This window comes from Strix aluco, chromosome 4, assembly GCF_031877795.1.
Source record: "Strix aluco isolate bStrAlu1 chromosome 4, bStrAlu1.hap1, whole genome shotgun sequence".
Lineage (NCBI taxonomy): Eukaryota > Metazoa > Chordata > Aves > Strigiformes > Strigidae > Strix > Strix aluco.
In genome coordinates, this window is record NC_133934.1 from 43,232,426 (window position 1) to 43,257,504 (window position 25,079).

The following is a 25,079-nucleotide window of genomic DNA, read 5'->3' on the forward strand; positions in this document are numbered from 1 at the left end:
GTAACCCATACATCAAAAGAAAATTTCCCCCAGAAGGGGTGGGTTTTGGGTGCACTGCTGCTGAATTGTATATTATGTTTCAGCTTCAGGTTACAAAAACAATCATGTTTTGAAGTACAGTCAGCAGCAGGATGCAGTATCTACCTCCTGGAAGGCTTCTGTATTTTTGTTGTGTCCTATCCTAAAGACGTTAGAATTAGAAACAATGCTTTAAGTTTTTCCTGTGCTGAGAAATTGCTTGTCATTTGCTTAATTAGCTGCCAAGACATCCAGATTTTAAACTGGAAAAAAAGAAATACAGACAAGCCTAATTCTCCAGTTATATTGTACCAGTAGATAAAGGAATACTGAAATTGGCTGGTTTCTTCCTATTTCCTTAGAATATCATACTTCTTTTTGCAGCCAGTTCAACTTGTCAAACAATATTGATCATCTGTTGCTATTTTTTTTTGTTCTCATAAAATCAGAATATGAATCCCCCACTTCCGCCACCACCTCTCTTGTCTGCTGCAGTCATTGCATCAGCCTCTTCTGGACCTCAGTCTGGCAGTGTAATGCAAAGGCCTACATCAGGATCAACTGACCAAATGGCACATTTACGACCACAAACTCGTCCAAGTGTGTAAGTAAAATTGAAACTTTTCGCCAGTCAGAAAAATGGAACGAGATCAATAATTTCACATGTGCTTATATCATGCCAGCTGGCTAGATTCTCCTAGAATTCCCAGAAAGCCAAGCATACAGCTCAGAACAAAAGCAACAAAGCATACGTAAAGGTGATATCCCCAAACAGCCTTCATACTGAGGGTTATTTATGTCTTAGGTAAATATAATCACCTGTTGCTGTGTGTAGAAAGGACTCCAAAAATATAAAGTATTTGTCACGCAGAAGATGAATGAACCCTTGAGTTAGTGATGAAGACAGTATAACTTCAAGTGGCAAATACCAGAGTGAATTTATTCAGTATTTTCTGTTACGTATGGTTTGAAAAGGCTATTCTTATATGGAATAACTTATGCCAAAACACAGAAAGTGCTGTATTTCATTTAGACTGTTACATTAGTATGTCATTGTCAGACTGCTTGTGTAAGTTGCAATTGAAATTTGACTGAAGATTCTACAGTTCACTTAATTAGTGGGTGGCAATTTGGAATGAAGGCAGAAAGCTGTTAGTTAGCATTATGTCTTTGCACTTGTAATACAAGCAAATGTGCGTCATCCTTCTGGGTGAAAATATTTTGTATATTAATGTGTGCTGCTGACAGTATCTTCTTGGAAACTTCTTTGTGTGCAGCTTGGAGAATAAGTGATAAAATTAAAAATAAAATTCAGGAGTGGCTGAACCTTCTAATAGGACATGTTTGAATAATGCAAGGACTGCTTTTGTTCTGTGTCTTTATTTTTATCTTCCCACCAGGTTTCCTCCCACTCCAAAACAGCGCCCTTCTTGTATAGCAGGTGCATCTGGATTTGGGTTGTTTCTTTTGTGTCAAGCATTTTAACGCTGCTTCTTATGGATTATTCTGCTTAGTGCAGTTAATCAAGTTCCCATCTCATTTATTCCCATCCTCCATCTTCAAAGGGTTCCTCACTATGAGGATACTAATGAAATTTGGAATGATTTAACTAAAAGGGAAGTTAATGAACACCAATTAAAGCACATGAGTTGCTTTCCCATAGAGCTTCAGTATGTGGCTTTGTAGATCCCCCTAAATCATGTACCAGTGAAGCCTTTTGTTGCCAGTGTCATATGTAGCATTTAAAGCGTATTTGGACTTGCTTTACCAGGTGCCTATATTGCCTTTAAAGCATTTCTGCAGATATTGCAGTTTCCTATGTGGACAGTAAGGAACAAAAACATAATGCAAAAAGGAGAAGCATATAGTTAATGCTGCTGTTACTGTGCACAAGAGACAATTTTGATGAAAAAGTATTTTGTAAAGTCACTTCTTTACCCTTGGGGTTACAAGGGGAGTGGGAAAGACTAGCATTGCAAGTAACTGTGGATCCTTTTTCAAAAAAAGGAATATTCTACCTGTCTACCCTAATTGTCCGCTTCTTGTGAAAAGTGTATTCTTCTTGAGAAAATGATTTATTAGAATGCTCTTTCCCATAGGTTTGGGCCCATAATTAAACAAACATTTTTAAACTGTTTAAATGGTTTTCTGATGTTCAGAGCGTGGCAGAAAGTAGAACACTGTGGTGATTAAAACAGTATTGCTTTTTAATGTGATGATAGGAAACTGCAATCTTATTTGAAGACTTCCCTAGGCATATTCCACCACGTAACTGCAGGAGCTTCAGTTTTATTTCTACTTTTTTTTTTTCCTAAGAATACATTTTTAAAAAGAAAAAATGCAGAATGTTTCTGAACTCTCACTATGATTTCAGGTGCACTGTATTTCAGGTACATTAATGTTGCTTAGAAGAAAAAAAAGGATATAAACTTTACAAGTGAATAACTGCTAGTTACCTTACCCACAGACTTCAAGTTCTAGTAACATATCCTTTCTTTGGCACTGCTGTTGCACAGGGAGATTCCAGTTTTGCAATTTGAAAAGTAGTTCTAATACTGATCTTTAACTCTCAACTAACAGAACTTCTCCATGCTTCCCACCTCTCCAAAGAAAAAAGAAGTTGGCATGTCACAAAGTCTGAGAGGTACTAGAAGCAGGTGTAGGGAGAGAGAAGTGGGATATGCTGGGATCTGTGGTTGATAAACACCTATATAATTAAGTTCACTAAATTAAGAAAATGGACAACCCTATTAGAAGTATTGTACAGGACATTAAAGTTTAGTTAGCAGGATATTCTTAACGGTCATTGTTTCCCTTAATACTGCTGTAACTTCTGTTTTAATATTGTAATAGTATGATGGATCGACTAACACATAATCCTTTCTGTCATGCCTTCTCATCTCTGACTGAACTGTCTGCCAGAAAATACAAGTGATGTTTTCAATTGGTTTATCAATTGCATCTACTTCCTGTCTTTTAGGTATATTGCTATATACCCTTACACTCCTCGAAAAGAAGATGAACTGGAACTGCGGAAGGGAGAAATGTTCCTAGTGTTTGAACGCTGTCAAGATGGCTGGTTCAAGGGAACTTCCATGCATACAAGCAAGATCGGTGTTTTTCCTGGAAACTATGTGGCTCCAGTTACAAGGTATATTTTTATACAAGTGTCTAAATAGTTTATCTAGTTTCAAGTCCAAAATGATTCTGTTCTTGGATTTAATGCTAAAATTGGATAATAGAAGAGCTGTGGGTTTTAGTAACTAGGTCATTTTTCAGTTGTGTTTTAGCGTTTTGCTTTTAATTTTGACAGGACAGTGACGAGTGCATCACAAACAAAAGTTCCCATGTCTACCGCTGGCCAAACGGGACGAGTGGTAACTATGGTCAGCCCTTCCACTGCTAGTGGAACATCTCAGAAGCTCCAGGGGAATGGTGTGGCAGTGAACTCCAGCACAGTACCCACAGCTGTGGTTTCTGCAGCGCATATCCAAACTAGTCCGCAAACCAAGGTCGTTATGCACGTGACAGGACAAATGACAGTCAACCAGGCTCGCAATGCAGTTAGAACAGGTAAAAAAAAAACAAAACAAAACAAACCCAAACTTTTTACGTGTGTCAGACAAACTTTAGGATCTGTCTGGGCAAGTGGCTGGAGTCAGGGTATGTGTAAATATATGTTGGGGGTTTTTTAAGGCACATTTTATGTTGTTTTTTAGGGTTGAATGCTTTCTGAAATGACAATATATCTCTCTGAATTGTTGACTCTTTCATTATTCTCTTCTAAGCCACTGTGTGTATGTACACACTCTGACTGTTGGGAATTTATATGCAACTACTTTAGGTGGAATTTTTTGTATTCCAGCAGTATCTGGGATCGGGACATTCTTTGAGCTTCCCCACTCATATGCAATTCATATAGTAATAAAAGTGGTAAGAACATCTGAGTCATAGCTTATTTTTTTGTGTTAACTGCATAACAGTTACAGATTGCTCTAATTTAGCATTCACTTTTAAATTATCTCCTAACATCTTTGAAGACCTTTAGTATTCATTCCCTCCTCTTTTTCAGATCTCTGGCTCAGGGTTGGTCCTTAGGCATTCCAGTTTGTTCTCTAACTTTGACTGCAACTTCTTTCAGCTTTGACTCTGAAACACTAAGGCTATACTGGCTTCAAGATCCATGCCATCTATGTCATAAAATTCTGTATTTCTGACAGCTATAACTCTGCCTTTATTGTCTGGGGCAGGCCACATCATAGTGAAGCATGCCTTCTTGTTATTTAAACCCAGATCTGTAAAGATTGATAGTGGTGTTTTCAAGAGTTTTTGTTTACCAAATCCATGCACTCCTTTGTGGATTTGCCAGGCTAGGAAAATACCACACAACTGGAGCCTGATCTGTTCCAGTTGCTCCTAGGGCCTCAAAAGAAAAGAAGAAAAGAATATACTCCATTTCAAACTATCCCAATGTTCCTTCTTCCAGACTTGAATTCAGGGCCTCAGATTTCTTGGCTGAGAGAGTCGTGACAAAGGGGTTTTTTTAATCACGAGATTCTTATGGGCAGACCAGAAGAGAAAGCAAAAGATGCAAATGGTATTATCTGTTATTCCCTTAAGGATGATTGTTTCTTATGGTCTCAAGGTCTATGAATTAGCTCACTCCCTCTTCAGTCACGTATCTCCTAGGATACCCTGTGCACGTTCAGATGTCAGCACCAGGTTTGCTTTTGGAGGTAGGATATATACATATGTCTTTAGATATTTTATCTCCTTAATTGGCCTCATCTTCCTCCAGTCTGATCTTAGGCTGGAACAGATGTGATAGTCCTCTGTAACAGCTTTATTCTTTACCTTTAAATAAAACTAACCAGGTGCTATTGGCAGCTGGTAAGAGAAACTAAGCAAAGCATCTGTACTTTCCTGCCTCTCAGGCATAGGTGGTTTCTACTCTAAATCTTTCTTTTGAGCTGCCTAGAAGTTTGCAAGTGACAGTACAAAGGAGAAGGCTCCTGTGAGCTCCAGAGGACTTTCTGTCCCCACATCTCTGCACCGCTGTCAAGATGAAAAAGCTCTTACAGTTCCATTCAGCTGAAAGACGTGACAACATACTCCCCACCAACTTTTCAGGTCCCAAATGGAAAAATCAAAGGGGCTGCACTCTCTTCACAGAGAGCTTAACATTGGATTGTGGTGTAAAGGTGTACTGTTCAGTCACAAATACAGATCTGTCCCTTATAAGGGCCTGAGAACTGAAGCAATAATGGTTGGTTTATGTTCAAATGTTACAGAGAACTTTGTAGTCAGCATCTGAAATGTAATCATCTTAAGCTTTCCCTAGCACTTTTGCTGAGTGTAACTCTTCTGATGAGGCTTCACAGATCAATGCTGCATTTTGCAGGGCTGTTCTTCAGTTTCAGTTTAGCTCAGGACTTCAAGGATCCTTCCTCAAATGATCTTAGTGAGACATTGCTTGTCATCACCCTCACTGAGGGGGTATGCATTCTTTGATTGGGAGGAACTGGAAAGAAAATGTATATTCTGCCTCTTTCATTAAAGGATGAACTATATGAAAATAGGGTGACTTGAAGCATTTTTCCTATGGATTTCATCAGGGATAAGAAAACAAAACTAGAAAACTATTCCATGCTTGTACTCCATTGACTGCATGTAAGTATAGACATATCTTGAAGAATAGCAGCTACTTGTAAGAAAACTGACTTTGTCTCATGAACAAAAGGTAGCATTAATAATTGTTTTTTACCAAAAATCTTGCTGCACTTTCCTTATCTTCCATTTTGAAATATTCATGGTACTCAGTTTAGGAAGGGTCTGCTACAAGGGAAGAGGTTATGTATCAAAAAATAGACATAGCATTTAGTGGTGCTTTGTTTTCAAGAAAGAATTTGTGTTTCTCATCATAAAGATTGTAATTGGGTATAATACTATGGGATTGCTATATCAAATCTGTGAACTTTGTCAGTCTTCTCTGATACACTGTTGATGCAATTTAACCAATTTACCAGGGGAATTTGTAGAGAGCAGAATAAAGAGAGCAAGTGCTAGAGGCTTGATTCCAGGATATCGCTTATAACAAGCCCAAAACTCTGAAAAATCAGAGTGAATTGATACATTTGAGATGGACATGCACCAAGCTAGAGGGATGACCCCTTCTTAGACACTACGTTTCAGAGTGTTTGAAAGAAAGAGGCTGTGCAGCACTAGGATGCTGCGTTTTGCCTCATATTACTCAGTTAAGATGTCTGCACTTCATACCACCCAGTGGTGCAGAGATACTGAAGCTGTTGAAATGATCCAAAAGCATGTATGGTTGACCATATAACTATAATAGCTATGTTGTTTCTTGGAAAGAATAAATTAGTTCACGCAGAGCTTTGCTTTGCAGCTAGGCTGCAGCCCAGGTTAGTGTGTTCAGCCCTGTGCTATTCTTCAACTTCCAGTGTAGATGTTCCTTTTATTTCACAGGGGTATGAGTAAATCCACTTCTATATTTAAACATCCCAAGAGACAATAGCTTACGTTTTCAGAGAAACCACTCATAGCAGTAATTGCCACTGTACTTATTGTTTGAAAGACCCACTAAATCTGTTGTGGATTTTGTGAATAGTTTAGGGAAAACAATCCAATTATATTTTTAGCAGCTTCTATAAGGAGTGTTTCTTCCTACTTTGTTTTATGTGCCCTGACAACTACAGAGCATATTAAAGGAACAAACAAGTTCCAGGCAGCATTTAGCTAGCTCTTGTGAACTAGAATGTAATCTTCACTTTGTATCTCTGTCTGTATGTGAGGCATTTAACTTAGCAGCTTGGATTTCTTCACAATAGTTGTAGTGCTGTTATTCTTCTGTTGCATACTGCAAGTTAGGATAGCATATGCTACTTCTTTATTCTGGTGACATAAATTTGATGCTGTGTAAGATACCATTAAGTTACAAAAGTAGGAAGGAAGCTTCTTATGACTGATTAGCTATAACACAGTGACTGTACCTCACTTTCTGTGTCTTGTGAAAAGATGAACTCTCTCACATTGTATTTTTTTTGTTCTAGTTGCTGCACACAGTCAAGAAAGGCCTACAGCAGCAGTCACACCCATACAAGCACAGAGTCCAACATGCCTTATTCCTGCAGCTGTGATCATTCCCCACCACTCTGTTGCCTCCCAGCAGCTCCAGCCCCAGCTTCCAAATACTGCTGCTTATGTCACAGCTGTGAATGTGAACCGCTCAACCATCCCACTGGCATGTGCAGCAGCTTCTTTGAATTCTCCTAACGTTGCTGCTTCATCTTTGGAGGGAGATATTGGTGGAAGAACTGTAAACACTCATCCTGGAGCTCCTGCATCTCCAGAGAGTGCTTTAGCAGCTGGTGGAAATGCTGCTGTCAGTAAAGCAGACAAGGATGGCAAGGTGGGTAGAGAATAAAATAATTCCCTCGAATTCTCCCACTTTTCATCATGCAAACTTTTAGGAGATCCATATTTTTTCTTAGATTTGCTGAATAGCAGCATTGTAAGGTTTTTAAGACTGAGCCTGTAACTCAGGCAGCCATTTTGTGACTACAGCTATGGGCAAATTTATTCTTGGCCATACAAGAATAATTTAGGATGGATAAAATACAGAGCAGACCTTGGAGAACGGTTAAAATAGGGTAGCAGTTTCATGCCTTAAGCAGGAAAAACAAAAGGTGAATGGATAAAGCTCAGAAGAACTATTAGAATGACTGTTGGAATTTTAAGTATTTTGTTTTTCTTTACCTGCAGTTGGTTTCCTGAATACTTTAGAAAGTTGTATGGTTAGCAAATGTTATCAGTAAGTATCTGTAAACTAATAAGCCTGTAATGCAAAAAAAAAAAACAAACACTCAAAAAAATCCCCAAAACAAAAAGAAAAAAAACCCCTACGAACATGCAGGAAGATAAAAGTTCAGTCTAATAAAATAAACCTCGTATTTAGTGAAAATCAGTATTCTTTTAGGTTGCCTTCCTTATTAAGCAGTCACACTGAGCAGTTATGAAAAACATCTTACCAGCAATGTTTATTGGACAAAGAAAAAAAAAAAGCACGTAACTCTTTTCTAAATATAGATCAGTAGAGTCTGTAGTGATTCTGCTTTCCTTCCTTCTATTTGAAGTATTTTCCTCTGTGTCTAAACTCATTCTCACTGTCCAGCAAGCTATGTGATAATGTTACATTGCAGGCAGAAACATTCCTCCAACTTTCTAACTGGTTTTGTTTTACAATTGTGATGTAGTAAGAATTTTTTTTTTCAACTTTACTACTCTTCACCCACATGCACTCCTTAATTAAGGTTATGAAGGTTTTAATCATAGGCTGTACACTAATCTCACCCACTTTTTAATTATTTTTGTTGATTATTGTTGAATGGAGGTACCTAGAACTTTGTTTTAAATTTACTTTAGCCATAGCCACTGAAATCAGACTGAGGTGCCCTTAGGCAAGGATTTTAGAAAACTTATTTATAGTTTGAGGTTAAAGATGCTAACATATTTGGACTATGTTAATTTCTCTGAGTTTCTTTTTTTCTTTCCCATTTGCTAGACAGCAATTCTTTGCTGAAATAACTTTGTTATTGGAGACTTGGAAGAAGGACAGAGGATTTTTCATTCACAGTTCACCAATTCCACTGCATCCCAAGCTATAATAAAAATCTCACATTGCTCATGCTTTTCTCTTTCTGTGGTTAAATAGCTTATTTTTGTCTCCAGGGCTTACAATCTGGCACCTCTCTTAAGTACTAAATTCACTCAGTCAAAGGGTTGGTGAGAAGATCACTGCCACACCCCTTAAAAAAAAAGACAAGAAACACAAAAGCTACTTAAATAATTCTCTTCAGGGTAAGTAATAGTCTTCAGGGATTCCTGTCTGGACAAGCAAAAAGAATGTTTACAATTCTCCCCTCTAGGAGAGCAGCAAAACACAATACATTCCCCTTGTGGCAAATTTCTGTTAAATCATGAAGGTCTTCCCTTACTGAGGGAGGATAAATAAGACACTTATCTAAACAGCAGCCTCCAGGGCAGACTTTTCTCCCTGCTTGGTTTGAAATGACTCTTCATGCCTTCCTAGAAACATCCATGTTAATGAAATGTTTTACTTCTTAGATTCCCACAATGGGAATCTAACTCCTCACTCCTTTTTCTAGACAACCTTTTGGGCCAGTGCCATTGGCTTTTAAGGTAAGTCTTAACTAAGTGAAAGGACTTAGCCGATTTATGGTCTAAATGACTTACTGTTTTTCTCTTTAGAATTTTAATAATTATCTTTCTCTCTTATAATTTTCATGATTACCTTTTGTAATTTGTACTATCTCAAATATCTCCTCATAATTTACCAAGTCCTCTCTGATCACAATGGCATGTCTCAGAAGGAAGTGTTCAACTCTTCACAGGAGACTTTTGTTCTAAAATGAAGCACTGCTTTTGGTTTACAGAAGGAAAAAAAAGGTTTGCTGAAACTGCTTTCTGGAGCATCCACTAAACGCAAGCCCCGATTGTCACCTCCAGCATCACCAACGCTGGAGTCTGAGCAAGCAGCCGCAGAGTTAGCCCTGCAAGGTGCAGTTGGGCCAGAGCTTCCATCAGCAGGTGGTCACAGCAAAGCTGGACCCTGTCCCGCGGACAGTGAGGTCTCTGGGCTGGCACAGGAGACACTGCATCGGAAAACAAGTTCCCTGGATTCCTCTATTCCAATAGCACCACCGCCTCGGCAGCCTTGCTCATCCCTGGGTCTGGTCCTGAATGAATCCAGGCCTCTTGTCTGTGAAAGGTAAACTTATCCTATGCAGCTAGACTCAGGCAAACCAAGAAAAAATCCACTCTCTGATACTTGCAGTGTATATTAGAACTGCTTCAAAATGCTGAGATTTTATAGTAAGTTGAAACTTACTTTTTTAACAATGCTTTATATGCTTATCAACTAACATTCGTGTTTATGTTTGCTTACTTTTGTGTTACTTTGAGGCTTTGGAATGAATAGAAACTCAAATACAGTGATCACAGGTTTGGTATGAGAACTGAGGTAGATAAAATAGGCCTCCTGTTTTGCAAAACATGAATACATTATATTCTTGCATTTACAAATACCAGGTTAGTCCTTTAAGATTTTTAGCAGTGCATAACTGCCAACCTAAATATATGGTGAATGAGATCCTTATCTATTAGTAGGTTTAATATGTGATTTCTTGAGCTGTTGCAAAGATATTTTTACTACCCAAATACCCCATTACTGTGCATTCCACATAGCAAGCTCTAGGGCAGCCTATGTGTCCTGGCAAGTGAGCCTGAAAAACACATAGTTGTTTGGACTCTGAAACTGCTGGGCAGTTGTTTTGAAGTTCTGTCACTTTTCTTCTGTGTCCTCAGTAGATTGCATGGACTGTGAAGGAAGTGGCAGTTTTATAACTACTGTCTCTTTTTATTATTCCTGGTAGTAGACAAGCAATATGAAGAGTGTCATGGGATTTCTTTTGCAGTAGCTACAGGATTGTGTGGCATACAGAAAAAAAAGAGTTGAGTTGCAATGTTAACAGGTCTAGGACTGAACAGATTCATGGTGACTTTTGTAGACTTTGTTCTGATACTGTTAACTCATGGTGTGTGGAAATACCGTTCTATTTCCAGAGGTCCGTTGATCTTAAGCTATGTCCGTGTATTAAGAGCCAGAGAGTACATAAGTTTCTACTTTGTCTTTTATTTTACTTGTCATTTTTTTTATATTTTATATTTAATATTTTTAAAAAATATTATTACTGTTTCTATACAATTTCCTTGCAGGAAATTTCTGTTGCGTACTGAACTTCTGTAGATTTACACTTACGGAAGTAGATTTACACTTACGGAAGTATGGAAAATAAAACCTGAAAGACTTTTCTTCAAGAATAACATAATTTATTTTCACATTATCATAAGTCTGTTTGGCACACTAACATGTTTTTATGCTTTGAATGTGAAAATAATATCAAATTCATTCTGGCATGACCAGTGGATATTTGGGTGAAGATATTTGCATCCTCACAAAAAGTACTCTTTTCACTTCCATGATGGAAAATTTTTTTTCTCAAAACTACTTAGAGAATGATGTTTTATGTTTTTACTGATCTAGAAATAATATACGCTCGAACTTTCTTTTTAATATATCTCTGTATCCTTACTATTATTTAAGTGATAATTATTTAAGTGATAATTGCTACCAGAGAAGTGCTACCACAAGATCATTCTTCCTGGTAGTCATGCAGAATTGTTACATTTTGGTCAGTGTATTTAAACAGAATTTTGTCTGGGTTGCCTTTGTCCTTTTCAGGGCAGTGTTGTTTTTCCTGCTGATATGCTCGTCATGGTTCCATTGTCTTAGGCCGAATTGCTTAAAATGTGTTGTTTAATAATGCATATTACTTACATTGTACTCAATATCTTCAAAGTAATTTATAAGCATTGATTAATCTTCATAGTCTGGAAGAAGGGGTAGGTAAGAAACATACTGATGATGCAGTAGTATCTTCTGTGAAAATTTGGGGTTGAGGAGGAAAATATTCATGAGGGTAAGCTCAACAGAAAGCTGAAGAACAGAGAAATTTCCTGCTAATATTATTCTGCTCTTACATATTACAATTCAAATCACAGGGTACAATCTGACTGGAAAAAGAAACAGTACTCTTCCTATTCTGATTCTGGCTTTGCACTGTAATTATTAGTGTTCAAGTTTTATTTTCAAAGGTGACTAGAGGATTTAGGAGTCAGGTTCTGCATGAATTAGGAGTGAAAGTAGCTGGCTCAACTCTGGAAAGCACTTGAAAATGTTCCTCTTTTGGATACAGAGTTTTCCCCAAACTCCTTGCTTCCTTTAAGATGCAGTATCAACTTTTTACTCTAATTCCACTGTTTCTCCATTCACTAGAATTGCAGATTGTTCTAGAGTGTCTGTCCTGTATGTTCTACAGAAAATTGGAAGTAAAAATTGTGAACTTGTTTCCAATCATACAGAATAAATGGATGAGCATTTGATTTATTTGATAGCAAACAAGCTCTTTGTGACATGGATTTGCAGATGGATACTTAATACCAGTGGCCATTTCACTAAAGGAAGGGAAGATGATGGCATTCCCTTCCATCTTAGTATTGCAGGTCTTCTCTGTAGTTCCCATTCCTGTATTCACTCTTCTCCTGTGAACTCCGTTGGTTGCTCACTGCAGTCCATGGTCTTTCATGTATTCCTTGTACAGAAGGAACAGAGAGGTTAAACAGAAATTTCAGCCAAACCTTGCTTCCAATTTGGAGAATTCCTGGTCATTTTTTCTGATTTTCCAGCCAAGACACAAGTTGTCTTGGATGTTGTCATTTCTTGTATTGATGCAGTGCAGACAAGACCAAGGATCACTGTCTTTCTGTTAGAAAGCTAGTCCCAACTCCCTGCAATTGTCAGAGGGAGCCATGTTATGCTATGAATGCACAGTAATTTGGTTATCGGAGGGATTTAGTTTTTTCTATGACAAGAGGTAAAAGACTATTTCAAGCTCTTCTCATGAACTTTCTCTTTTAGAGGGGAAACATTGATTAAATAGCCTTAAGTTTTACAGTAAATATACAGCACTGTAATGATAAATTTCCCAGCACCCCACAGTGGCATTAAAAGACCTGAAGTTGAACCGAAATACACATCACTGCATATCCTAAACTATAATATGAATCTTTCATCCAGTTACAGTGAAGGATAGCAGTAATTTTCTTCTGTAATTAAAGCGCCGCTAAGTCATTTTATTCACCTCAAAATGACTGGTGTAACATCTGCTTCCACTGAGCAGGCCAGTGGCTTTAGAGGGCAGCAGGTTTTATCACATCTGGCAGCATTTAATGCTGTTAAATGCTGAGAACCAGTCTGCCCTCCATGGGTGTTGGTTATCTGTAGGAGTCGAGGCACCTACTCAGCGGACAGGAGAGCTGCACAACTGCAGGGCATAGGTGAGCTGAAAAGTAAAAATTCAAAGTGCAAGAAAAAGAAACTAAAGCAAGAAGTTGAATAAGTATGAATTTGACTTGGGTAATAATAGTAATTCTAACTTTCTGTGTTTTCCTCAGCTAAAATTTTCTGCATGTGAGAAAATATTTTTATCCACTTGGTGATCAGGAAAACCACAGATAATTGTCCCAAAATCAACTACAAATAGCTGGGGAGAAAAGCAGTATTTTGTGTCTAGTGAAACAGAAGCAATGAAGAAAGGGAAAAACACCTGAAAGATACAATCTTTTTCATGTTACTGAAAAATGTGAGAAATGCCAATATTAAAAATGAAAAGTAGAATGGAGAAATGTGAAGACAGACCACTGCTACCATCGCCCTCCTTAAAAAAAAAACCCAAACCAAAAAAACCCAAAAACCCCCCGAAAAAACAAATACAGAGTGCAAGAGCACTGTGGGATACAGCCAGACACATTAGGAATATCAAGAAAGAACTGATGGCAAATATAGTGGCTGCTTCTGGGAAGCTAAAGTACTTCTTACAATATTAATATTTTATCACTAGCTGATTATAAAGTATTAGGATAATATTTTGAAAAATAATGAAAAATAGCATAAGACAGTCAAAGAAAATAGAAGAAAATATATACTGTGCAGCTTAGGTCTGTGTAAAATAGATTAGGTGCTCACAAAGGATCTGCAAATTTCACCTTCAGACATTGAAAACATTTGCAAAGACTGAATAGGGAGATAAACAAGGAAGTGTTTTGGAAGAGTCAAACATGTGGGAATGAACATGTTTTTCCAAAACATAGGTCACGCTTAGTAAATGTGATTATTTTTCTCCAGGGACCTGGCAATGAACTTTTGAGCTGAAGCATAAGCTTTTTACTCTGCATGAAATTGACAGTTTTGGCAGTATGTTGTAGATGATGAAATAGGTGATGGAAAAATAGTTTTTGTTCCATAGCTGATCAAAGGTGATCTGAATAGACAGCTGTGTGAATGTGTGATGAGTCTGGATCTGATCACCTTTATTTGGGCAAATAGAATTTGTAAAATGTGCCATAAAATTTGATGGCTTGTCGTAACAAAAGAAGATAAGATTTAAAGGTGCAAAGCCTGATGGGTTCCTTCTCATTAAACATCGAAAAATATAGTAAAATAGCATTTTAACACCAGGGGTATTATGCTTTGTTTTAGAAATTAGATTACAAGATTGATATCAAAGTAGTTGGGAAGCTAAAAGTTAATGAGAAGTACTAAATTACTGCAGGGTTGAGGAAGTTCAAAACTGTACAAAGAGCTGAAGAGAACAGTATTTCTGCGCAAATCAGTGATCCTCGAGGGAGGGCAAAGGGAAGATGGGTTTTTGCAAAGATGTTGGTTTTAACACTCTTTTTAACACACTTTTGCAAAGATGTTGGTTTTAAGGTAGCAGCAGAAGCTAGGGAAAGAACAGACTAGTCTATCAATTCAGGAGAGCACAGATGTTACTGATGGACAGCATTAGAAACTGAAACCAAGTGTATTTCAAGACAAATGTTTACAGGGCCGAACTTGACAGAATGCAAGTTAAGGCAGGATCCTTCTTGAAACCCATTTTTTAACTGGCTTTCTTTTGGATAAAACTAGTGCTATATGTATGTTATGTAGTGTGCTGGTTAATTTTCAGCCAGAAAGCAAGCGCTTTATTACAATAGCAGGAGTTCTTCATAGCTTTATTGTAGTTCTTTATCCTTTACTACCTTCTCCTGCCAGAGTAGAGGCTATTGTTTTATATCAAGTAGTTTACAGTCTTAATTAAATACAGTTTGTTTGCTTCTTATGTCATAAGTCAGCATTAAAACCCAAGTTGCCCAGAGCAGAAGTTCGTGCAGGCATCTGCTATGCTGCCTAGGTTGGGTGAGGAGCATTCTGAAGTTGTACACTAATAAATCTTGTAATTGGTTTGTTAACTTCTGCGAAGCATGAATCTAATAATTCCAGTGCTCTGAAATCTGCAGATTGTCATGACTGAAACAAAGTCATAGCTTGTAAGTCACTAATAAATAACATTTGACAACTGATTAAGTTCTAATATGATTTGCTATACATAGATTTCCCAAGAGACTTTATTTACACAGTGCTGCTACTCTTTTCTGAATACTTTTAACTATATGGGCAGACTTAATTTTTGGTTTACATGTTCTTAAGCAAAATGTACTACTATAATATAGTATCTTTCTCCATTTCAGTATTACAGAATTAACTTGTATTATTACATGTGTATTGAGTTATAGTTGGTATTCCATCCTTTACTAGAAGTACCCTGTTATTTTTGTTTTCACAAAATATGCAGAAAACATGCAAAAAATGTGCAACAATGACAGTTTATTAAGATGAAGTAAAATTAACAGTTATTAAGATAATAATTATCTTAAGTCTATTAAGTAATACATAATCTTCATGAGTGCAAAGTGTTCTGCTTTTAACTGGAAATCAGATTTTATCCAACAGATCTCCTAGCACTGTATTTAAGGCTCTTAACCTTAGAAGATTTTGAATTCTACAGTCAGCCATGGATTCTACTTGATTTCAACATGCAGACATTATGGGTTGTGTAACTAGAAACTGAGTTATAACATCTGTCAGAAAACTTGATAAAGAAGCTGACGCAATTGTCTACAGAGCTGTGACACTTAAATTTTAGGTTGATGTGAACTCAAACCATGGTAGAAGAGATTGAGTGGTGTTATGCACGTTTAAAAATATAGAAGAGTGTAGCCTCTTTTTAATGTGCTCTTATTTGAAAAATGATGTTACTGTGAAAAACTGAAAAAAATACACTTTTGTCAGGTGCTTAAGAAAATTGAGTTGAACACTTTTAAAAATGTTTACTTTTAATATAGTAGTACACAAATTGTGCAACTGTGTCCAAATAAGATGGCGTGCATTCTATCCTGAAAACTTTCTAAGATAAACAAAAATAATTTAGAACAACAATGCAGATTAATTGGTTTTGTTAATTGCTGCTTTTTGTTCTGTGCCTTTCCTTAAGAGCGTACTCTGGGATAATATCATATTAAACATACAGTTGTAAAATTATGCCCAGTTACTGCTGTGACTGCTTTGATTATTGCTGAGTCAGGCTGACTGGAAGAGTCTGCAAATTTTTATCCAAAAATATGTTTACAATTTTCTCCTGTTATTTAACCATGGTATATATTTTTACAGGTATCTTGGTGAAAAAAACTTGATAGGAGATGCATACATTTGACTTAAATTCATTACATTACTATTGTTATTTTCTGTTCAGGATGTACTTAAGTTACTATGTACTCCACAAACAGGTCTAGGCAGTTTCCTGTTTTCATAAGTTTTAACAGGCACAGGAATATTTTTAAAAGCAATGTTTAAAAAAAAAAAAAAAAAAAAAAAAAACAAACAACAATAAAGCCAACCTAAACGAAGGTTTTTTTTTTCCTAATCACACAGGTACAGGGTTGTGGTATCCTATCCTCCACAGAGCGAAGCGGAACTTGAACTTAAGGAAGGTGACATTGTTTTTGTACACAAAAAACGTGAGGATGGCTGGTTCAAAGGCACTCTGCAACGAAATGGAAAAACTGGCCTTTTCCCCGGCAGCTTTGTAGAGAACATTTGAGAAGATTAATTCCAAGAGCTTCAAATCATACTGTTCTGTAAAATAGCACAAATACTTTACCAGAAAAAGCACAGTCATGAAATATTTTCAAATGACTGTAATGTAAACAAAAATCTACATATTTTTACAGTGTCTATAGCACAATTACACCAGCGAACAAAGAAGATGAAGGCATCTGCTGGTTTTATCACTTTGGATTCTTAAGTGTGATGTGTGCCTTGTACTGTCTTGATTTATTATATAGAGGAACTTTTTTTTCCCCCCAAGTATGTTACATAAATGAACAATTGTTTACAAGGCTGTAACTAATTTATTCTTGTTTTTTTAAACTTGAATTTTGTGTAATAGCTAAAATTCTTGTGACTATGATTTTAACAAATTATTAATTTATGAAAGAATTACTAAGGGGAAGCTGGATTCTCTCCTTAGGAGCAAGCAATTATATCTGATAAAAAGCCTCCCGTTTATCCTCTGGACATTTTTCCCCTGCTGTGTCTTACAGTGGAGTAAGTCTCTGTTTTATGAATTAATGTTGAGTGGTGGTGATGTGGCGTCAAATAGAATTTGCCAAGTGGGGAAAAAAAATGTGTATTTTGTTCTTTGGACAGAGAAAAAAAAAAAGTCAGTGGTGTTCTTGAGTCTAGTTCTACTTCTTCATAAGTCACCCCAGTAGAGTAATGTTTCCAGGAGGCAAAGATGTATGTGAACAAGTGAATAAAATTCAACCATCTCAAGGTTAGGATCATCTCAAGGTTAGGAAGGAAGAAATTTAGGAGCGCCAATAAGAAATTCCCCATACCTTCTGTTTATATAATAACTTGGCTATTTGAACGAAGCTTAGCTTTGTATATTTGGCCAGTTCTTTGGGCATCTAGTGCTTAGGATCCAAAAAAATTGGAAGGAATGTTAAAGCCCAACACTATATCTTGAAAACATCTGTTTGATAAGACTGAATATAAAAAATAAAATTATAAGTTGTACTTAATGTCTAAAAATGCCTAAGAAGTGTAATTTGCTGTTTTCTTCTCAAACTGATCTGCATGGCCAAGAGATGTTTTAAAATGTCTGAGCAATAGTGGTGGTAAGTGATGCACTTGTGTTAAAGTAAAAGGCTGTATGAAACACTGTGAAAACTTTACTAACTTCTTAACCATTGCTACTTTGGTATGTTCTGACCTCTTCTTTGTCTTGCATGTGTTACTCAATTCCTGCAGTAATATGACTGTGCATGGTTGGCATTTTCCATTCCAATTTCCTGTTGCCGGGTTATTTTGCTCTGAAAGTTTCCCAAAAGCCACTTGACCAAAACTAGTGAGCAACTCACCTTCAACCAGAGAAGGTGTCCAGTGTTTGAATAATTAATAAAATATTTTAATGTCATTGCAGCTGGTGGATATAAAGAATGCAGCCTGCAAAAAAAGCGTTGTTAGTCTTTCAGGGTTCTGTTAAGAGATTTGACACTGGTGAACACACACGCTACTCAGCTGAACTTGTGGGTTTTTTATTTTACTGTTTGATTATAGAAATTTAATGGTGATTTTTTGCAAGACGCTGAGCATTGTCATCTCCAGTTAAATCTGATGTAATTTGGCTGATACTCAGCACTTTACAAAGGGAAGCCAGTAGTGTGATTCAGTGTCGCACAGTACACAGAAACAGTGATGAACAAGTACACAGTGAAATGTTAAATCCTTATAATTTTTTTTGAAGTTATACATTGAAAAGTATCAAGTGTTAATGACAAGGATTTCTTGTAATATCAGGTAGTATCATGATGGTCTTAAAAACAAGAAAAAATATATCTATATATATAGTTCGACATGACAGCATTCCCAAATTAACCATCTCTCTGAAACACTGTATAATTCAGTTTTTGCATTTTAAAATATTTTTAAATAGTTTACTTGAATATTCATGTAATATATAAAGGTTTTGTGAAATGAATTTTAGTTAGAAGGAAGCTGATATCAGCTTTTGTCAGCATAACTTGGCACTAGTGTGTCATAATCTTATTTTGGAAAATTTAGTGCATTTTATATTAAAGACTACTAAAGGTTAATTTTTTTCTATCTCTACTCCATATTTTAAACTAAGTGACTAAGGTACCTCTATTAATAGAATTTCATGGTGTAAAGTCAGTTAAAAATCACCTGTTAATCCAATAGTTCTTTTAGCTGGAATACATTTTTAATTGATTTTTTTTTTAACATTAAGTAAATGTTTGTAAAAAGGGCTTATTACATAGCAGTGCAACAATGACAAAAATGCAGTTTATCATGCCTTTTTTGTGATCTTTTAGGGGTTATTTTTGGTTTTGGCTTGGGATTAATTCAGTGTAGAAACAGACAAACCCTGTGCATTTGCTTTCTGTAATCCCATAAAAAAATTTTGTAAGGTATTTTATATCTTATGTTTGAAGTCCAGTGAATGTTAAGTGTTTGATTTACTATGTTAAACTTCTGATCTTAATAAATATTTTCTTAGCAAACAGCTAAATCAAAATGTGTACGCAAACATTAAACATAAATTACTTGTAAAGAATTTGACAATAAAATTACCAGAACTTAATTTCAGAATTCATAGGAGGATATTTCTGCTCATAGAGAAAAAGTCTCCAGATTCCATAATGTTTGAAGTTTGGAATTATAAATATAATGCAAAAATTGTAGAGAAAAGAGAGGATCTGGCTGATCTTTTCAGTCTCCTTATTTCTGCAAGTAACTTCAGAAGAGGTAGGTAACTTCCATCTCAGTCTGATCATGACTGACTAGTTTGGTCTTGTCAACAGCATATCAGGTGCATAATAGTTATGAAGTGCTTTCCCTAGAGGAAGAAGTGTAGTGGATATGCTGGGAGTATACTGAGAGATAGTCCCTAACCCTGAGGGTGAAGCATCTACCCAAACTTTCACTGAGGGCAAAAGTGTTTGGTGGGAAAAGACTCGTTTGCCCTGAAGAAGTTTGCTGTGCACAGCAGTCAGACAGTAACTGCCTAACTAGGAGATTTTCTTGATCTGAATGCGGTTACGTGTCTACTATATACATGTGGCTGCTGGGAAAATGGTAGAAAGTTAATCCTAAAAGTGTTTGCAAAAATGTTTAGAGACTAAATGTTTCAGATACTGCGATAGACTCCTCGTTATTTAAGACTGACCAGGACCTAGATTCTGCTAGCAGTGAGTGATGCAGCATTAAGTCCTCTCTGTAAAGAAGGAGCATCTAGTCTAACTTTCCTTAATTAAGTGGAGGAGGCAATATGATTTGTAGAAATGCAGAATAGAGAATATAGAAAAGCAGCTTTATTTGTTTTTCAGAACTGTGATCTGACATCAGTGTGTCCATAGGAGAAAAGTACACACAAAAACATCATGGCTGTGCATATAGAAGTAAGACTATTTCTTTGGGTTGGGGTTTTTTTTTGGTATTGTGATTATTGAGTAATTCTAATATGTGTTTAACGTCTGGCTTGCCAAAGGTCCCTGAAATCCTGTTCACCCTCACTTCATTACCTCTGCCTTATAGCAGTAATGACAATTATGATAGTTTTGCATAGGCTTAAAAACATGGCTTCTGAGCATTCTGGCTTTTTTCACAGGGCTGGCAAAATGTTTTAAATGGCTTGTTCTTTCCAGTAGCTTTAAGCAAATGTGTTTAAAGGTGTATATTGACTTTAATGAAGCACATGAATCCACTTGTCTACTTAAAAAAATTTGTGTCTGGCATTACTAAAACTCCTATGGTATAGTCTTTCATATATGTGCACAATAAATAGTGATGCCACTGGTTTTTGTAGGACATGCCAGTGCACCCATCCATCATCTTTGGATTTTTATCATGAATCTGCAATATGCATACTTCTCAAGTCACTCTCGGGTGCACTTTCTCTGCACTTTGATCAATGGTTAATGGTAAATCTTAAGGAGATCGAAACTTTCACTTCAGCAAAACCAGTGTCATAATTCTTTTGAATGACTTAATCATTCATAAGCTGGCATACTTGAAATATTTGTATATAGAAATAAAAGAGCTGAGAATGGTGATGGTGGATGGGGAGGACATGGACATTAAATGTGGGGAAAAAATGGGAAAGAGAAAAGTATTTGGAAGACCTGTATATGGGACCTGAATCTTAGCGAACTTACTTGTGATCTTACCTCAGTTACTAGAATCCAGCTCTGTGAAAGGACGTAGGAGTAACTTGGATGTCTAAGGCTGAAAATGCAGCCCTCAGTCTTTACCTAGTCTCTTAAGCTTGTATTTGTTTGCTGCTCGTGTCTAGAACAGCTGCTGCTGCCGTAGGCCTGAGCTGCATTGTTGTTCTCATGTCAAAACACATCTGAAATCTCAAACTAGGCATCTGTATTCCTGAATTACATGAAAGGCTTGATATGATGGGTGTGCTTTAAGAATATATATATCACACTGAGTACTAAGTTAAATAAAAAACACATCAGGAGTTGCAGGTTTGCATTAATAAACAGGGGTAGTGTCCACTTTCTATGCAGTAACACTAATACTAGAGGACTCTTGGGAAATGGTGTGGATGCAATGCATTCGCCTTCCACAGTGTCATCCAAATTGCTCTTACTTTCTAGGAGACAAACTTGTTGAGAGCCTTGGAAGTTAGAAGCTGCTCTTGAACACCCGAGGTCTCACCTTTTTAAGCCTCAGTTTCCTGATGTTTCCTGTTCTTGTGAGGTATGTGATACAAAACTTGTTTTGAAAGTAAAGACTTTTTGTGAATTTGTAAGTAGATTCTAATGGATTAGACCTGCCTCTGAATACAATCAGCAGCTGGAACATCTGAACCCTTCCCCTAGAGAAGTCTCCTAGAGACTGAATTCTGTGGGTGAGAGACATAGCTGAGCCATTGTAACAGCTGAAGAACACTCTGATCAAAGTCAGCCTGAAACAAGGAACAAAAAAATTAATTTGCTATGTCCAATCTGCAGCATGCAAAAGCCATTCAAAATGTAACCTAATGAGCATTTCATGCGTGCCTATCAAATCCTAACAGTTACACTGAATATTAGTAATGTCAGAAATTACTATTCATCCATTCCTTCTGCTATACTATTTCCTTTGAAAAGAGAAGTGTCAAAATCAGCTCTTCTCTGCTATTCCTACTCAGTGGAGTAAAGACAATTTAAACATAGTAACATCAACTTGTAAAAATTCCTCATGTAAATGAATATCACTCGGTTGTACTTTGCAGCCAACTCTAGTGCCCATATTATGGTTCAGTTTGTGGCATGCAGAACCCAAAGGCCTTCTGATGTTTGCATCTAGTAGTCATTTAGATCAAAACCAATTCACAGTATGTGTCCAAACACTAGCTACATTCTAATTTCAGAGTGTTGGGAACAGCCTGTACAGGAGTGTAGAGTGGAAATTTGGCTAGCGCAGCAAGAAAAAATACACTGTAATTACAAAGGCAGAAAGGAAAATGTCAGGATTTTAAAATATCTGTACAGGTGTTCTCTTGTCTCTGCTATTTTAGATGAACCCCATTGCACAAAGCAAACGGACTGTGATTTCCCCACACACACTCCCCTTCCCAAACAGGAAGGCAATATAAGCCCTTAAAATATCCAGATTCTTTGGCATTAGAACACATGGTTGGACTCTCAATTACTGCAAATCAGTGCTACTTCATTGATTTCATTAAACTTTGCTGGCATACACTGAATATGCCCCCTACTGTTAAATAGTGAAAGAAAATATCTCATCTGCCCTAGAGGAATGAGTATGTCTGAAAGAAACTGAGTTGGATGATTTTCATACTTGGGAAAATACAGAGGTATTGGGGCTGTGTTATCCTTTTCTCAAAAAAAGGTTGTCCCACTGGTACAGTTGAGGCACTAGATCAAAGGTGATGCTGTTTACTAGCACTGTAAAGCATGGAAGACTTGTTCACTTTTCAATCAAACCTATAAATTTTCAGATCCACAATTGCAGAGTAGGCTTTGGTTTGTAACAGCTGCTAGTCCCAAAATCTTTTGTGGTTAGTTGCTGCAGTATTTTCTCATGGTATATCTGTGGATGCTTGGGAGAGAAGATGAATCAGCAGCAGAATGACTTTAAAGTGGTCGTTGACTTTGTTCTCCACAACAAGGGATGTGCCCTAGGTCAAATTTCTTATTTCAGCTGGTTGAACTTCTCAGTAAGCTGAAGAATGCTAGCTCTAAAAAGTTTACAGTTCAAAGAATTGTTCTCTACTCCTCTGGTAGGCAATTGCAGTCTCTCTTTTGAATACACACAGATCAGGAAAATCTGCTTATGTTTTGCTCCTTATCAAAGGTTTACTGTATTGCCTCTGTCCAACTTCTAAGTTTAAAGTACACAAGTAACTGTTTTCCCCTGCATATCACTGAAATTCCTTCCATTCAGGAATTCAAGATCTCTGACACACAATATCTTTTTTACAAGGATGAAATTTAATAGCTTTTAAAAATAAAATAATACTGGGCTTTATAAAGATCAACCATTTCATGGAGGGTAAGAACACATGCAAAGAGATACATGTTTTAAAACTCCTAACAAAATGGGCACTTATCCTGCCTACGCATAGAGTATTCTTGATTACTTGCACCTAATGCATATTCCTTAATACCGAATTGGTGATTTCTGGCAGAAACTGCTAGACATAATTCTCAGAAAGCTGGAGTGGTTCTGTTGAGAAGGTCTCCAGTAAACAGGAGAAAGAGAGCAAGAATGAGATGACCTTTGAATTCTGTCTGAAGAACCAGAGACTGGTTGAGTGGTCCAGTTGTGAATGCCACAACCATCTTGCTGTCTGGAGGTCTGCTGCAGCTGTGCTCAAGAAAATGGCAGCAATATTTCTCATTTGTTCTTTTTCTTACCTAGAATACTCCTTGATAAGGAAATCCACGTTAACCTCATGTCAAATGCAGATAAAACTTGGCCATAACTGCAAAACACAACAGTGCTCTTGTAATTTGGTTTCTCTGATTTGGCACTGTTGGTGAACACTTAGATGTTCTGAGAAGAACTAAATACTAAAATATAAAATTCTGTGGGTAACATTTCTCAACTGTTCTCCACAGCACAGGATCAGCCAGGGCTGAACATCAGTTTCTGAGTCTGGGAAAGTTGCTACAGTTCTCTTAGTAAAGACTGACATGTCAGCAGTGAATGTGCCAGTGGGGAATTGGGTGGGAAGAGAAACAGCCCTGTAATTAAAGAGATCAGTGAAACATTGTCTGGTCCAACCACAGCTATTTCTTTTTTCGACACTAAGCTTCGTAAATGATGCTAAATGATGTAAATGTCGTAAATGATGCTAAGGCTCCACTCCAACACTAGGTCGGTGAGGTTTGTTACTGGATGTGACCAAGTGTTTGGATGTCTGGGAAATGAGAACCACAACAGAACGTAGCTAGTTCCACGTCAGTGGGGCCTCTGTGGTGATTGCTACGTTGCCAGAGCCCCCCAGTGCAGGTGCAGTCTAGGCTGATAGCAGGAACTGCTTTCAGAGCTGCACAGCAGTCTCAGACAGCTAAGCCAAGCTGTGAAAGCTGTCTGCTCCCAGAGCAGTTGCATCTCTTCAGAGGTCATGCTGGTGGAAAACGATCAATCAGTAGGATGTGTCTGTCTTTGCACTGTCATGTATTTATGTTGGCAAACCTCTGTTGTGTGGACTCCGCGTAAGCGTGTTACTGATGAACGAGATGATGTGGGAATTTTCCCATCTGCTCTCTTTACTACTTTTGCTGCCGATCTGTGTAACAGGTTTGGTTTTGACTGTGAAGTATCACACTCTCATAGCTGACAGTAATGGAGCGTACTCGCGCAGCTGTGATTTAATTAGCCCACAACCCTGTTTTTATCGAGTAATGGCTAAATCCGCCAGTACAAGAAGCATCTTCTGTCAAGTACAGGAGCTAGTTTGGAGAAAAATTAGCAAACCTGTACTTTAGAGATTTTTGGACTTTATCATCAGATAATGCTAACAGAGGCTGGAACTCTTTCTAGTTGTTTTTGTGTGTCTGAAGATCTATCTGCATGATTTTTCTATTACAATCCTGACAAAAGCAACATTTTTAAGGAAGTAGTGTTTTTTTCAAGGGCAAATACTAGATTCTGGTCATCTTCTGGTTAATGTTTTTTGTTAAAAGCTTATTTGTGTCTGGCAGTGGAAAAGACACAGATAGAAAGCCCATGTTCTTATAACTAAAAGCACTATTGACAAATCTACAATAGTTTATAGCTGGCTCATGTTATCTTCCTGCTATATTTAGTAACACAATAGAATGCTTCTGGAAGAGATATTAGATGTTGAAATAGTGATTCCAAATATAAAAGAGGTGCCTAAGGCATGAATGTAATGTCTTGCTTATAACTTTAAATTACTTTTTTATAGCTAGAACTAGCATGTCTAGTGGCTAATTATAATGTACCT

General features: G+C 37.1%; 1 protein-coding gene across 2 annotated transcripts in view; it reads left to right on the forward strand.

Moving 5' to 3' along the window:
* Positions 1-19,226, forward strand: part of SH3RF1 (SH3 domain containing ring finger 1) — an 89,593-nt gene extending 70,367 nt beyond the window's left edge. The window contains exons 7-12 of one of the 2 annotated variants that reach the window (XM_074822848.1): positions 468-622; positions 2,999-3,169; positions 3,332-3,591; positions 7,089-7,447; positions 9,492-9,826; positions 16,490-19,226. In XM_074822848.1, coding sequence (XP_074678949.1) covers positions 468-622; positions 2,999-3,169; positions 3,332-3,591; positions 7,089-7,447; positions 9,492-9,826; positions 16,490-16,658 — 1,449 coding nt within the window. In that variant the 3' untranslated portion in view covers positions 16,659-19,226. Of the gene's footprint in view, positions 1-467; positions 623-2,998; positions 3,170-3,331; positions 3,592-7,088; positions 7,452-9,491; positions 9,827-16,489 lie in introns of those variants that run through there. The other variant, XM_074822849.1, reaches the window with a different exon arrangement.
* The last annotated feature ends 5,853 nt before the right edge of the window (positions 19,227-25,079 follow it).